General features: G+C 44.5%; 1 protein-coding gene across 1 annotated transcript in view; it reads left to right on the top strand.

The window, feature by feature from the left end:
• NPHP3 (nephrocystin 3) overlaps nucleotides 1–16,644 on the top strand; it is a 51,247-nt gene extending 34,603 nt beyond the window's left edge. The window contains exons 24-27 of the mRNA XM_032805867.2: nucleotides 11,040–11,280; nucleotides 14,449–14,574; nucleotides 15,399–15,514; nucleotides 16,078–16,644. Coding sequence (XP_032661758.1) covers nucleotides 11,040–11,280; nucleotides 14,449–14,574; nucleotides 15,399–15,514; nucleotides 16,078–16,258 — 664 coding nt within the window. The 3' untranslated portion in view covers nucleotides 16,259–16,644. The remainder of the gene's footprint in view (nucleotides 1–11,039; nucleotides 11,281–14,448; nucleotides 14,575–15,398; nucleotides 15,515–16,077) is intronic.
• Nucleotides 16,645–16,824: the final 180 nt, after the last annotated feature.

Below are 16,824 nucleotides of genomic sequence, written 5' to 3'. Positions count from 1 at the left end.
TTTACATGTATAGGCACTAGTTAGTGCAAAATCCTAGTAATGAGAATTGACTTGTAACAGTTGATGCATGTATGTTGTTGTTTTTTTGTTTTTTTTTCCTGTCATGCAGTCAGGCCAAAGTCACTGACGATAAATGACTGATATCTGTAAAATCTGCCATGTGAGATTATTGTATACTCCACAGTCTGTCAGTTCAGCTGCAGTTTTTTCAGATGCTCTCTTTTTCCTGTAGCTCTTTCCTCCCAATTTAATTGGTAAGGAAAATAGCACACTGTCTTCTAGTAAAGATGAAAGTTTGTTATTGCGTTTTGAAACAGAGTACTGTGCTGTAGTTCTGAATCAACCATTAAAGGGGCTTTTTTTGATAGATTGATGCAGCTGAAGAGAATCAGTGATAGAAGCGAATTTGTTTGTATAACTGATAGATGTAAGCCTGATCTGTAGCCGTTATGTAGGGAGCACTCCTTTGGCTCCCACTAGGTGACTTCAGGCTTGAACCCATCTTTTGTGTATATATTAGTCCTTCTCTCCATCTAATGTGAAATGGATATTTCCAATTTAGTAAACTGACCTGTCTCAAGAATAGGGTGACATAGAATGTGTGTGTGTCAGGATGACAAACTACCTAGCTGTAATGGATATCGCATGCAGGGAATCTACTGGGGAATCACTTTCTTTTTGTCACAGAGGGAAAATAGTAAATGTGTGATGGAATACCACAATACTGTAATAAAATACATAACCATTTGATAGGATAGACACTTGAATAATTACTTCAGAGAAAGCCTTAGGATAGATCTTAATGTGTAAATTATAGCAGCTGAGCCTCTTCTTTATAAACCTATTTCTTTTACAGTCTTTACAATTGTTTGCAAAGGGAATTCTAACTGCTGCTACTTCGAGTGATTGCTCATATCCATTCCAGTTAGGTGTGCGCACGCCGCGTGCACGTTCGTCGGAAGACTTTTTACCCTAGCAACACTCGGTGGGGCGGCTGGGCATCCTGGAGTGGCGCTGACATATTGCACCGGATATATACCCCAGCGACCCAGCCACCCTTCAGTTCCTCTTACTGCCCGTGTCGGTCGTTGGAACAGTGAGCGCGGCTTAGCTGACCTCCACTTCCCTAGTACTCGTAGTTCTCGTTCCGTTATCGTGTATTGTATTATATAGTTATAATCCTTTATTATTTATATATAGTTAACGCATTTTTTCTTACTGGCATAGTTCAGTTTAGTAATCGTAGCGGGGTTCGGGGATAGCCCCTTCCCCGGCACCCGGTGTCGGAGCCCATGCCCAGCTCACCGGGTTTCAAACTGTGCTCGGCCTGCCACAAGCCGATGCCGACAGGAGATCTGCACGGCTCCTGTTTGAAGTGCCTCGGGGAATTGCACTTGACAGCTAAGTGCCCCATTTGCAAGGCTTTCAAGCTGAGAACAAGAAAGGAGTGGGACATCAGGCTTAAGAGCTCCTCATGGAGGCGGCCCTCACCCCTCCACGTTTGGCACCGAGCGCTGGTCAGTCGGTGAGCAGAAGCGCCTCCGTGGCACCAGACTGCACCGGTACGCCCAAGGACTCACGGCACCGAATGTCGCCGGCACCGAAGTCAGCTCAACGACGCTCCCTCTCCCCGAGGTTGAGAAAGGCCAAGACTCCTGCTGCTTCGGCACCGACCGCACCGCAGCCAGAGAGTACGCCTAAGTCGGACCGCCCGGCGCCGACACCCGCTGCAGCACTGACTAAATCGGCACCGTCGATTCCGGTCCGTCGAGTCCAGTGCCTGTTAGCTCCCCGGTGCGTGCCACGGTAGAGCTCACCATGCTGTCCACGCCAGAGGCATTCTCAGCGGCGAGGGACCTGATCGCCCTGACAGACTCTGCACTGCCTCTACCCCCGGCGCTGCCGGTGAGGGTAATCCAATCCATAGGCAAGCCTACCTTGATTAGATCACCCTCTGTCGGCGCAGCTGACCGGCACCGCTCACGATCGTGGTCCCGCAGATGCTCCAGGTCCAGATGGCGCTCCCACTCTCGATGCCGTTTGCAGTCCCGGCACCGGTTGGACTCTCGTTCACTGGCTCATTACCGCGGCACTGCTCCAGGCACCGTGCCTCCCGAAGCCATTCACGACGCCAGGATTCGAGATCTCGGTTGACCTCCTGGCACCAATCTGGTTGCAGATCCTGCTCTCGATCCCAGTACCGATATGCATCCCGGCACCGGGATACCCCGATACCGAGGGGAGCCAGGTCCGTTGGAACATCTGCACAAGGCTTCTCCGCTCCTCCGTGGCCATCCAGGCATACGTCGGTGTCCTCCCACGTGGACAGCTACTATGGCCAAGACCGCGATTCCGATGTGCCCACCGGAGTGTTTCAAGAGCCCTGGTCTCAGGACCCAGGACCTCACCAGTGGTCCTTTTGGACACCTTGGGCGTACCACCAGGCCCACGGTGCTCGGTTAGTTCCGGCCCGCTCTGCTTCATCAGAGCACCGAGCACCAGAGGCCACAGTTAGTTGTCCTCCTCCACCCAGGACGGAGGAACCACTACTCCACCCACCAGGTTCCCTGGTGCCACTGGAGCAGGAACCGCCACAGGAGCAAGAGGCCATACAAGACCTGCTCGTCCCCGGTATTTCATCTTCCTCCTCTCCAGATGAGGCAATGGCAGGGACTTCCTCCTTGGGGCCGCCTCCAATAGACCTAAGAGCCCATCGGGACCTCCTCAGGAGAGTGGCACTCAACATGAACCTCCAGGTGGAGGAGGTCCCGGAGGTCGAGGACCCTGTAGTGAGCATCCTATCAGCAGATGCCCCCACTAGGGTGGCTTTGCCCTTTATCAGGACCATCCAGGCTAATGCAGACACCTTATGGCAGTCCCCAGCTTCCATCTCCCCTACGGCAAAGGGAGTCGAGTGCAAATACATGGTACCCTCTCGGGGGTACGAGTATATGTCCACCCTCCTCCCTGGTTGTCCAATCGGTCAACGAGAGGGAGCACCATGGCCAACGGGCTCCAGCCCCAAAGTCAAAGGAAGCTAGGCGAATGGACCTACTCGGCTTCAAGGTGTATTTGGCAGGCGCCCTACAGCTCCGGGTGGCAAATCAGCAGGCTCTACTGAGCCGTTATAGCTACAACACCTGGGCAGAGGTGGGTAGATATACAGAGCTACTCCCCCCGGACTCCCGACAGGAATTCGCTGCATTCCTAGTGGAGGGGAAGAAGGTGGCCAGAACCTCCCTCCAGGCTTCTCTTGATGCGGCCGACTCAGCAGCCAGAACTCTGGCCACCGGTATCACTATGAGACGCATCTCATGGCTACAGATGTCCAACTTACCTCCTGAATTACAATATACCATCCAGGACTTACCCTTCGACGGTAAGGGTCTGTTCTCGGAGAAGACTGACCCCAGGCTACAAAGCTTGAAAGACAACAGGGTCATCATGCGCTCCTTGGGCATGCATACACCTGTGACCCAACGCAGACCTTTCCATCCCCAGACTCACCACTTGTACTTTGTGCCCAGACACAGGCAAGACTTTAGTAGACGGCGTGGGCAGGGTGGCCGTAGACGCCAGTCCAGACCCCAAGGGGCCCAAAACCACTGCTCCTCAAAACCACCAGCGGGGCCTAAGTCTATCTTTTGAAGGTACGCCTGAGGACGGCATACCAGTTTCAGGACAGGATCCTTTTCCTCCCTTCTCCAACCGCCTCTCCTACTTCCTCCCGGCATGGTCCCAATTGACCTCAGACCTATGGGTCGTACGCACTGTGAAACAAGGATACCACCTCCAATTTGTTTCATCCCCGCCTTCCCACCCTCCCACCTGGTCCCTCTTCAGGGACCCCTCTCACGAGCAGTTCCTCCTGCAAGAGGTGCAGACGCTCCTCGCCATAGGAGCAATAGAGGAGGTGCCGCAAAACGAGAAGGGCAAAGGGTTTTACTCCCGGTACTTTCTGATCCCCAAGTTGAAAGGAGGCCTTAGGCCCATCCTAGACCTGTGAGGCCTCAACAAATTCATGATAAAGTTGGAGTTCTGCATGGTCTCCCTAGGGACCATTATCCCGTCCTTGGATCCTGGAGACTGGTATGCTGCCCTCGATATGAAGGACGTGTACTTTCACATCGCCATTTTTCCTCCACACAGGAGGTACCTTCGCTTTGTAGCCAACCACCAGCACTTCCAGTTCACGGTCCTCCCCTTTGGCCTAAAAAACCAAGAAACTATATGCTGAATCCTCTAGTCCTCATCTGATGCACCACAAAGAATTCCCTTACAGAAGCAGTGTGACTCTTCTACACACACTCATGGCGTTCCTCTTGTGTCTAATTCTGATCTTTACATAGGAGGTTTCAACGCAATTTTTTGCCCTTGTACGGAAAGTTAGGCTTGCCAGCCTGTACAGATTGAGGATCACTTAAGGTAGCCTTTAATAAAAAAAAGTCAATCACAATTAGCTATCCTGCCCAGTCATTTGTAAGAGGCTGATTTAAGTGACGGGCTTTAAGCATACTGCATGGATCGGATCTCCCAGAAGTGGGGCTTTCCCCACATAGACCTGTTCGCAGCGCTCGACTCCACGAACAGAAATGCCAAGCGTTTCGCCTTCCAGGCAGCTTTTCGCCGGGATCAAGATCTCGGTTTTGCATTCCTCATGCATTGGAACACCGGCTGCTCTATGCTTCCCTCGTTCGTGCTGTTCACAAGGTCCTGATAAAACTCTGCCAGGGTACTAGGCGCACCTAATTATGATTGTGCCAGACAGCATGACGGTACACGCATCACTGCTCAACCCTTCCAATAGCCAACCAATTACCCTGCCCTCTCCACCTGGAACATCATGACGCAGACCCAGGCAATCTTCGGCCCCACCTGGCACTGCAATGGCTCTCACATCTACTCGATCGACAGCGTGGCTCCTGGCGGGCTAAACAGGTTGAATATGCTGCTAGCGCCCTACCGTACAGTAATTTTGTTTTTATTTTTAAGTAGTTAGGTATTTATACTATGAGTTCTTTGAGAGAACTCTTGGTGAATACCATCTGACCTGGTGACTTATTACTGTTTTAATGTTCCAAAACTCCTCTACTGCACGCACTTCAGTCTGGAGACAAGACTACCTCAGGATTTGTCACCGCCTTATATATAGACCAAGCTCAGTCTGTGGGAATCTCCTTAATCCTCTGGGAAGTAAAGACCAGCAAAGAGTTCATTTAGCTTCACTGCAAACAGCCTTGTCTTCCTTCAGTGCTCTTTCGCGGCCTTGATCATCCTAGTGGCCCCACCAATTGTTTGCAGGCTTCCAATCTGATGTACTTATACAAAATTGCTATCAGGTTTTCAATTCTCATTAGCCTCAGCTATGCTCTTATTCATATTCTTTTTCGCGCCAACTGTGCCGATAATTAGATTTTTAAACTTTCAGCATTGCAGAGTTTGTCCTTTCTATTTCACACAGTAAGATTTCACTTTTCAATTGTTTACAGGCACCTTGGCCTCTTAACTATGCTCGTAACTCTGGCGTTTCAGCCATGGGGGAGACATTTTATAGTCCTCTCATGTCTATTGAACAAAATAAAAAAAATTAGAATAATTTTTAAAATATTCATATTGGTTTGAGCCCAAGAAGTATCCATGCAGCTTGCAGGCATTTCACTCCTGACCTGCACTTCCTCTTTTTACTCTCTGTCTTCGCAAAGCTATCTCCTCGATTTTCTTGTTGCAACTTTCCTCTTTGAAGAGTGCAATGCTACGTGGTAAGGGTTTCCCACTTATCTCTTATGTGGCACCTCCCCTAACAGGATGTTTAATTTAGTTAACATTATGGTCTCTACTATTAAGTGGTTCACGCTACTATTCCCTCTTTCGAGCGAGCACTCCCTAGGCCTCCTATATAGGGACTAAGAATTGCCATATGAGTTGCTGACCAGCTCCCACAAAAGTAAGTCATTAATGGCAATCATCCTGGGGTGACGTGCGGGCACTGCCAAGACGCGGAGGATAGTTGAAATCCCTCTTATCGAGCTTTCTGCTCTCTACATCTCTGAAGCGATTTCAATCACCGTTACCATCTTGATTAGGTGGTCAGTAGCGTATTTCCTATTTACTGTACTATTATTCACTTATTAGAGAGGATTTCAATCCATAGGGCATTATGTGTAGCACTGATATAGGTCACAAAATCTAAATGAATCACTTTCGACTATTCTCGGTACTTTCACACCAGTTCTAGTCTCCACACCTATTTCCTGAGTATTCACACGCGAGTCCATTGAATCATCATCATTCCCCCAAAGTTTCTGGAATTCATATTATCGCAGTAGCCTCATTGTTTTTAAATACGGAGGTGTTCAAGGTTAAAAGTATTAGTAATTTTAGATTTCTTCATTGTGTACAAGCACTTATAAAACATTTGTCAATATTTAGTGCTATGGCTCAAGGCATGTCACATTTGTGAATTGGACTAGTTTCATTAACTGTCTTCTCTTCAGTCATACCATCTCTTTACTAACTCTATTCATCTTCTTTTCATACTAAAATATCAGAGAATTCCCCTTTTAAAAAGTCAGGCATTTTTAAACCAAGAACTGATGGAAAAGACCCATGAGGTGCTAGAGGCACTGACTGGTCAGACAGACAGTCCCATAAGGTTGGTATTGCATCTTATTCATGCAGAACTGGGTTTTAGCGTGCGCCCTCACTTATCAAAAGGTCACAGTTCCTATAAAAACTCAATCCCTCTCTCCCTAGCACCATCGTTCTCACATCCATGCATTGAGACTCTGAAGTTCTGCCTGTCTAACTGCGGCTCTGTGGCTAGAACTTGAAGCATTCCAGAGACACCACTTGGAGGCCTGGATTTTATTCTCTTATCAACAGTCTAAAATTTTTTCCCACCAGACCTCTCTCTACCTGTGCCTCTGTCATTAATACGTTGCACGTACACAAACACTGGCTCCTCCACATTAAGAACATAAGTTTGTCTAGATGTCAACAGTCATCTGTTTCTCCCAGTCATCACAAATAACTGTTTACTAACAATCAAAACCTCATTAATGTTACCTGTTCTCTTCGCTAATATTTTGGTTCCCTTCTCCCAGAGGGGTATCCCTCCAATGTGAAAAGATACCATCGGACAAATCTCTGGAAGGAGGGTCCAACTATTTTTTCCTTCCTCCAAGCTTTGATGGCTTCTTCGCCACAAATTTTTCATCTATCCTCGACAGCACAGTGGCTATCAGACACGGGTTGGGGGTGTGTGAGGAGACACGGATGATGATCAGCTGTGTCCCTCTGTCTCCATTAGCTTCTCCAGTTCAGTCAGTTGGTCTCACTAGCCCATACTCTGTCCGATGGCCATAAGGTTCCATCGCAGTGAAGTACCAGATATGCCACTATTCATGAGGTCAGATCATCATACATACAGCATTCAGTGCAATAGACTGGATAGTCCATTCCACTGCTCGACTTCTACATGCATTTTCACTCTTGCAGGCGGTTTTTTGTTGGTTGGGAGGGAGGCTATATTGTTTTTAAGTTTCATGTATTTTGTTAGGTGAAGTGCCTCTCGCATTCCTTTCTAACACTTCCCCTATTCACTAGCTCCTCTGTTGCTTAGGGGAGATTTTTTAAACTCTGTTTTTCCTAAATTGGCCCCACCACCCTTTGTCAACGGATGAAAGGATAGCAGGCAGGAGCTAGTTCGGAAGCATAGCCTAGGCCTAGCAGGCCACTGGCTCAGAGCACAGCCTACTAAAACTGACCACACTGTAAAACTCCAAGGAAACAAAATAAACTCACTCTAAGGGTCACACAGTGCCCCTTCTTCACCTGGAGCAACTCCTTCACAAAACTCCCTTGCTGCTCCTGTTCTAAAGCCACCTTTGGGGAGCAAAGCAAATTTCTCTGCGATTTATCTCCATCTCTGATTAAGGTATCATTTTCTAAAAACTATAAGCTGTAACACATTTCCTTTGAAGGCTGTGTTCTTACCTACGTGTAAAATCAGAAATGGAAATTGCTTACATCTTTTCTTATGTTCAGTGCAGAGTGGACAGAGAAGACACTGGTTGCTGCATATCCCCTCCCTGGCTAAATCTCTAAACCATATCTACTATTTGTTATTTATCTGATAAAACATGTTTTATTATCTCACCGGCAGAGCCCAAGGAAGCCGCAGAAGAGCAAGCTGTATCCAATCTGCCTCATAAATCCACAAAATGGCCAGTCCTTCTGGTCTGGAATCTTTATTGTTGGTAATGATGTATGAAGCAAAAGCAAATTTATTTCAGAGCAGATTGAGCTTGCAGTGTTTGCATTTCCACAATCTTACTTCTGACTTGTACACCTCGACAGCGGCCAATACAAGAATCAGAAGAATGACTAGGTACAAGCACACACACACAACGCCACCGTTCATGTCTCTCTAATTCGCCCTGTCTGCAGGAGCAATGCTCATTTTAAGACCCATAAAAAAAAACCTATATCCTTGCTAACATTAAGACAGACAGCCTCTGAACTATGTAAACTATATTGAAACACGGTCGTAACCTTTACCTCCAACCATATTACTGTCTGCTGGAACAAAGGTGACAGGCGCCTAAGAAAAAAAACGTGAAGGCGCACGAACTGATGAATATAAGTGCATACTCCAGGATACATGCTGGAAAATATTATAGAGAAACGGCCATATCGGGTGATAACTTGAAAGGTCCCATCCTAGCCCAGTATCCTGTCTGCCAAGAGTGGCCAATGCAGTGCCCCAAAGGGAGTGGATTTAAAGGCAATGATCAAGTGATCTCTCCTCCATCCATCTCCATCCTCTGACAGAGGCTAGGGGAAATACTTACCCATGCCTGGCAATAGCCATTAATGGACTTAACACCATGAAAATTCATCCATGTTCTTTAAACGCTGTTAATAGTCCGCTAAAACTTTCACGAACTCCTGGGTACAAGGAGTTCCACAAGTGACTGTGCGCTGCAATGCAGAACTCCCTTGTATCTTGTTTTAACCTGCGTGCATATTAATTCATTTAGTGACCCCTAGTTCTTGATTAAGGGAACAAGTACTGACTTTCCTTATCCACTTTCTCCACATCACTCTATTCCGAGATATACATTTTAATACCAGCATTCCTAGCTTCCCCTTAGCTCTTCTTTCCCAAGCTTAGCCAAGAGGCCTAAGGGCCTCTCTCTAACTCACTCCTCATATGGGACCCGTTCTGAACCCCTAAATCATTTTAGCGCCCTTTTCTGAACCTTTTCTAAGTGCCAGTATATCTTTTTTGAGATGAACCACACATGCATCTGTACACCGGCATCTTTCGAGATAATGGCGCTAGCATCATCAATGCGAGTTTACGGTATAAGGGCAAAATAACACATCCTCACTATACCTATATTCTCTACCCGCTTTTTCCTAATGAATCCTCAACCCTATTTGGCTGACAACCGGCTCTGCAGCACTAGAGAGCGTGTGACTATCACCCTTCAAGAACTATCCATGAGACTCCAAGAGCCAGTTTCCGACTCGTGTAGCTAAATTTTGATCCATCATATTGTATCCGGTATTTCACTCCCCTAAGGTGTCGTTGGGTTCATTTTTCCCCCAATGGGCATAATCTTCCCCTATATATGGACCAACAACTGAACATGAATTCATTTGGCCATCTTTGTTGCCCACTTCACTTGTTGGAGCCTCATATTTGCAAACGTTCACCTTCTACCACCTGCCATTCCGGCGTAAATGTGAGGAAAAGGAAAGGCAGTTACAACTCTATGTCTTAGGAGATGTGGCACTCGCTTTTATAACGCTCGATTGGGACGAAGCCTCGCAAATCGGGCCCACAACTCTTTGGCTGTGGCTAGACCGGATGAAAGGCCTACCTGTCTCCTCCCAGAGGATCTCCTCTTGAGTGACGGCGTGCATCCGCACGTGCTATGACCTGGCTTATGTTCCCTCGGGCTATCTCACTGCACATTCTACCAGAGCTCAGGCTTCATCAGCCACCTTCCTGGCCCATGTACCAATCCAGGAGATATGTGGCGCAGCTACCTGGTCCTCGGTCCACACCTTTGCTTCGCACTATGCTCTGGTCCAACAATCTAGAGATGATGCAGCCTTTGGCTCAGCAGTTTTGCACTCTGCCACATCTCACTCTGACCCCACTGCCTAGGTAAGGCTTGGGAATCACCTAACTGGAATGGATATGAGCAATCAATCGAAGAAGAAAAGACGGTTACTCACCTTTATAACTGTTGTTCTTCGAGATGTGTTGCTCATATCCATTCCAAATCCACCCTCCTTCACCACTGTAGGAGTAGCCGGCAAGAAGGAACTGAAGGGTGGCTGGGTTGGCTGGGGTATATATCTGGTGCCATAGCGGCGCCACTCAAGGGGGCGCCCAGTCAACCCACCGAGTGTTGCTAGGGTAAAAAGTCTTCTGACGAACGTGCACGCGGCACGGGCACACCTAACTGGAATGGATATGAGCAACACATCTCGAAGAACAACAGTTACAAAGGTGAGTAACCGTCTTTTTCTGAATTTTTACATAGTTCCAGAATTGTTTTACCTGATCCTGCTACTTGTTTCATGAATGTTTACTCCTGGGAGGAGTTACATTGAAGCTAGTGGGATTACTTACATGAGTACGGGTTACTTGTATAAAAAGGGTGCAGATCAGACTCAAAAGGAATACTCACAAGATAATATAAGAAAAAAATTTGACCCAACTGACCTAAAGTGCTAGCTTTTATGAAATTGGTATTAGTGTTCTGAGATTGCATTTGGTGCTCTGGTTAACTCTATAATTACATTCTTTCAATTAGACAGTGTACTGTTACCTATTGTCTGTCTTTCGTGTTTGGATATACAGTTACTCACTAAGCCTGTTTAATTGAGTTGCTCTGCTGTATTTGTTTCACTCGCGGCAGCTGAAATGTCTGTTAGAATACAATGGCAGGTAGAAAAGTAGCTTTCATGGAATGCACACATTTAATCTTTGGAATATTGTTGTGTGAATTTGTTTGTAGGACAGCTGAACTTTTTCTGAAGCGCTCCCTAGAAATGAGGGAGAGGGTCCTGGGACCAGACCACTCAGACTGTGCACAGTCTTTGAACAATCTGGCAGCTTTGTACAATGAAAAGAAACACTACGATAAGGCTGAGGAACTGTATGAAAGAGCTTTAGAAATTAGGAGGCGAGCACTAGCTCCTGATCATCCCTCACTGGCTTACACTGTGAAACACCTTGCAGTACTCTACAAAAAGCTGGTAAGTGTGTCTGTGTGTTTTATACATCATTTAAAAATAATGTCTTGCTCTTTCCATCCCAAAAGAGGCAGAGTATCAAAAAGAGTTTGGATATCAGCATTCTCCAGAAATGCACAAAAAAAATTGAAGTAGATAAATTAAAGCTGTCTCTGTTTTTGTGCCCCCTAGGAGCTTTGTGGGACATTTTCCTAAAGATTGGGCACCTACAAGCTTTTCCTTTAACTTCATTCAGTCAAATATATTCAGCCAGTATATTTACTGTAAAGGAAACAACTCAGTTAGAAGACACAATTATGGCTGTTGCCAGGGAATCTCTTCTCTACTTTCCTATTTTGAGTTCCTCTGCATACTGTATGCAGCATCCTTTGCAAGCATTTGTTCCCATCAACCCAGATGCAGACACCATATCTTTAGCACCTGAGAATAATTTCTCCTAATTTTTACATATGAACCCTGTCAGCCATCTAAGTATTTATAATAGAACTGGCAGCAGCTCTCTGTGTGGTTATCTTGAGCCATTTCTACTTCATTTCAGTTCAGTGAAAAATAAGCAATCACTCTGGTGTAGAACACTCTGTGATGATGATAATTTATATTTTCAAAATATCTTATAAATATTAACTGTCAATTGACTGGCCCTATATGAAGGGGAATCCCTCTCTGTAGGAATATTGTAATCTGTCCTCACCTTGCGGCTAGGCAGAACATGAACTCTAAAGTTTCCAGCTGTTACACTAAGAGTTCAAATTCAGAATAGAGTGATGGTAGCTGAGTGTCTCTTTCTGCACTCTTGCATTTTGCCATTCTTCTAAATGGGAAGTGTTGTCAGTAGCTACCGGTGTGGTGCTCAGCTCTTGTTCGATAATAAGTCAGCTTTGTGCCTGTTCTCTCGGTGGCTGCTCCGGCTCTGTGCAGATCGCTGACACAGCAGACCCTGAGAGAACCCCCAAAGACCACAGATTCTGGTAAGGTATGAAGGCACCTGGCCAGGTGTCATAGGTCTCACCCCCACTCTGAACTGTAGCGTACGGATGTGGGGACCTGCATGGACACTTCTAAGCTTAATTATCAGCTTAGATCTGGTCTCGCTGCCACATCCAGAATTTCTGAGTACCTGGATCACTCCCTTTCCCCCAAAAACCTTCCCCTCCCTGGGTAGCCTTGAGAGACTCCTCCACCAATTCCCGTGGATCTCAAAAACAAGGAAGAATTATTCCTTCTCCCTCCCTTCCCCCCCCAAATCCCTGGTGAGTCCAGATCCAATTCCCTTGGATCTAAAAAAAAAAAAAACGGGGAAAAAATCAATCAGGTTCTTAAAAGAAGGCTTTTAATTAAAGAAAAGAAAGGTAAAAAAAAAAAAAAAACCTCGGGGGGACAGCATATCCGCTAATCTCACAGACAATAGATTGAAAACACAAGATGTTCCCCTGGGCAAAAATCTTAATACACACAAGAATACCCAATTTGATAATTCCCTTAATGGCACCAAGACGAGTCACAAAAGAAAATAAACATAAACCTATTTATTCCTTTCTAAAACTTACTACTCTGATAAGAGGCTGGTTCCTTGATCTTTTTCACTCTGGCTGAAACTGAAACTGACTAAACAAAGGACACTTCCCTCCATCCTTTTGAAACATCTTGTTTCCCCCATTGGTTCCTTTGATCAGGTGTCAGCTAGGCTAGGTGAACTTCTTAACCCTTTACAGGTAAAAGAGGCATTAACCCTTAACTATCTGTTTATGACACCAGGTTTATTGTCAAACAAAGCACAGTAATGGTTTCCCATAGACTCTGCAAGACACACTACGAATTTTTACCCCGTAGCAATTGACTGGCTCAGTCAGTGGGGGGACTTTCCACTGCCCGAGGCCAGACAAAGATGCGCACTCCTGGACCTCCTTTTATACAGTTACAGGACAGATTACTCATCCCTACTGATGTATTGAAGTACAGTCCAAAGGGTAATGTCTCCTCCTTTGATCATGTTGTTTCAAACAGAACTATCTATCATGCTGTCCTTTTGACCTTGTCTTTAAGATGCACCTGCTTCTAGCAACCCTCTTCTCACCAACTTCTGTGAGTGAGGCCTGCCTCTGGCTCACAGCCCAGCTTTTGCTTAGCAATGCCTGGGAGTACTTTGGTTCAGGCTTCAGGCCTCAGACTGTGCCTCTGACACAGGAATTTATGTTTCAGGGCCTCATTTTACTACAGGAAGAATCGTGTAAACTTATTTCCTGGCCAGACTGTTCCTGTGCTTTTGCAATAGTGCTTTTACTGCTAACACCTCCAGCAGCATTCTGAAATGGCTTGAGATCACATGAGCTTTTCCCATTTCAGACTGCTGCAGTTGACTCTGCCAGAAAAAAAACACTGCTGCGCTTGGATGAACATAAATGAATTAGTGGAAGGGAAGAGACTAGAGTTGGAGGTACATAAAGAATAATTAGATACTTGACTGTAGACAGTTACCTCTTGATATAAAATCATAGCTGGTGTGTGTGAAGAAACAGAGAAAACTGCAGACTTTACACATCCAAAACTACCTTAGACATGTTCCTGAATTTCCATTTCATGTTAAATGTCAAACATCCATATTCCAGAAATAGAATCCCAAATACATGCCCCAAGTTAAAAAAAAAAATCACTAACTCAGTACATCCAATGAAGCAGATAGAAGGAAGGGAGCAGATACAAATCTGGAGTGGAACAAAATTTGCTGGTAAGTTTCCCTTTCCCTCCTGTAAAATTAAGGTCCACTAGAACTATTTGCTGAAAATCAACTCTCACCTCTGCATGTGTAGTAAGGGTGGGGGATACAGCTGTAGGGGATGGAGAAAATTTTTTGATGGAGAAGAATGAAACAAACCTTTTAAACGCTCTCTCTTGTAGATACTAGTGGAAGGAACATGCTTGAGAAATAATCAAAGCTAGAGGTAGTACCTGGAAGGACTTAAATGGGAGTTGAAGGCACTCAGGCCATTAATAATGATCAACAGGAATGGTTTATTGTAGATATTCATTAAGGGTCCAATCCTGCAAGGTTTAAGTGAACTTTCTTGTCCTGAAAGCAATTACAACTTTTCTAAGCTCTTTATTCACAAAAAAATGATATGCATATAGGCCTGCTATAACCACGTCTGGTTTTAACATTGGTTTTTTTTCTAGGGAAAGCTTGACAAGGCAGTGCCTCTGTATGAGTTGGCCGTTGAAATTCGACAAAAATCATTTGGTCCAAAGCACCCTAGCGTAGCTACTGCCTTGGTAAACCTGGCTGTTCTTTATTGTCAGATGGTAGGTTTTTCCTGTCTTATATATTTCAGCAATTTTATATATGAAATTTAACAGCATATAAAAGGACACCTGAGGGAATTCAATCTCATGTACATTTTTACAATCTGAAAGAACATAATGTGATTGTACTGATTGGAATTTAGCCGGGGTGAAAGGTTAAGTTAATCCCTTTAATCTTGTAAAAAAAGACCATGGGATTTTTAATAAATCATATAAATCATAGCCTTTGGTTTAAAACTACATCTAAAGCACTGGTTTAGTACTGACTGAGGGAGCATTACCTACTGAAATTCTGGCACTCCTTCATGCACACTGATCAATTGCCTAGTCTTTTAAGCTCTAAAAAGACTGCAGTTGTAGACTTTCTACTCCATACCTAACATAGGTCAGAGAGAGAGAAACATTTACCAGGATCTTACCATCCATTTGTTTCCTTAGTATCAATAACAGTAAACACTTCTACTTCATATATCATATATTGTTCTGTTATGTTGCTTGGGATCTGTAAACCTGACTTTCAGTAAGAGGTTACAGCTCATTTGCTAAAACCCGGGAATGCATTTGGTAGTTTATAACCAATTCATCTAGGATGAGACTTTTGAACCCACCTAAGGAACTCTGACCCCAGTTATCATAAAATTGATGGGAACTGGGTGTCTCACTCTTATGTAAACAGCAATTCTTAAAAACAAAATACTGTTTTGGTTTAGCAAAGAAACTTAAGTCTAGGATGTGCCTGTACAGTTTGTAGCAACCAAATAGTATGTATAATACCCATTTAAACAACTGGTTTTCATCTTGTTTTCCTTCTCCCACCCAAAAAGAAAAAGCACATTGAAGCCTTACCTCTGTATGAATGTGCATTAAAGATTTATGAAGACAGTTTTGGTCATATGCATCCTCGTGTGGGAGAAACACTAAAAAACTTAGCTGTGTTGAGGTAAGAACAGATTTTTCTCCCATCACCTAATATAGGAAACTGCTTCCATTAAAAAATTAACACATGTGAAGAATATCAATAGAAAATGCTTTATTAGGCAAGTTGGGGGCTGAAATGTAAACAGTGTTGGTAACTGCATTTAATTATAGTAGGGTGACAGTCTGAAATGATGCAGACTAGAACCTTGAGGTACATATGCACCTCTTTCCTTTGACAACATAAAGGGACTTGGATCCAAGTCTTGTCCTATCACAATCACAACTCTAATTTATTTGTCCACTATGCAATACAGTTACACTTAACACAGTGAATGCAGCTGGAGTGCATGCCAATAATTCCTAGTGGCTAGTGCCAACTCCATTAGGGCAGAGTTAAGATTGTATGGTCTTTTTACCTTGCCTTTTGTATTTCCTTGTTTTCAGAAATTTTAGCTGAACTCGATGTCCTGGAAGGGCACAAGCTAACACCAGGCAATCTTAACTCAGCCTTAACAAAGATTTTTGAAGACTTCAGTACAGGAGTGAGTTGGTGGGTTTTGTTAAATTTTGGTTTCTCTCCCAAAGCTATGAAGGAGGAGATTTCGAGAAAGCTGCCAAGCTGTACAAGAGAGCCATGGAAATCAAAGAAGCAGAGACTTTGTTGATCGGAGGAAAAACAGCTTCCCGGTCCTCGTCAAGTGGAGACACTTTCAGTTTAAGAAGTACATTATCTCCAAATGTTTTTCTAGACCATGGACAAAGGTGATGCAAACTGGCACAAAAACAAATGCTAGTGAAGAATGCTTGATGGTTAAGTACTTAAAATAAATCTGAGCATGCTTCAGATTTTAAAAAAAAAATGATTTTTAGGAGACAAAATGTTTGATGAATGAAAATATGAACAAAGTTTTACATTTTGGTTGAAAATATTTCCGTTCATGCTAATTTTTTTGTGGACCATGTGGTACAGAGTTACTTCTGTGTTACACACAGGCATTTAGTGAGAGACTGCTGAGTGTGTTCTGTTAGTTACTTGTTCAGACAGTAGCTGTAATGCCAGAAAACATCCGTTTTGTTTTTTCTCTATACCTCTTTTTAGTAGAGGACCTGTGAGCTGCAGGATATAATCAATAAAACAGCTACTAATTGTTATTCCACGTCAGTTCCTTCAGTGTCCACACTGTTATGGTGTTTGTATCTTTCTGTCTTTTCAGGAGCAGTTTGTTGTTTAGGTCTCAAAATTACTGTGTCCCTGTATATTGTGTTTCCACCAAAAGAAGGAAAAGGGTTCTGAGTAAGACATGCTTTTGAGTTTTTAGATCATGGTTATTG

The sequence above is a fragment of the Chelonoidis abingdonii genome, chromosome 2 (assembly GCF_003597395.2).
Source record: "Chelonoidis abingdonii isolate Lonesome George chromosome 2, CheloAbing_2.0, whole genome shotgun sequence".
Lineage (NCBI taxonomy): Eukaryota > Metazoa > Chordata > Testudines > Testudinidae > Chelonoidis > Chelonoidis abingdonii.
Note: the sequence above shows the minus strand (reverse complement) of the source record. Positions and strands in the feature narration are given on the sequence as shown.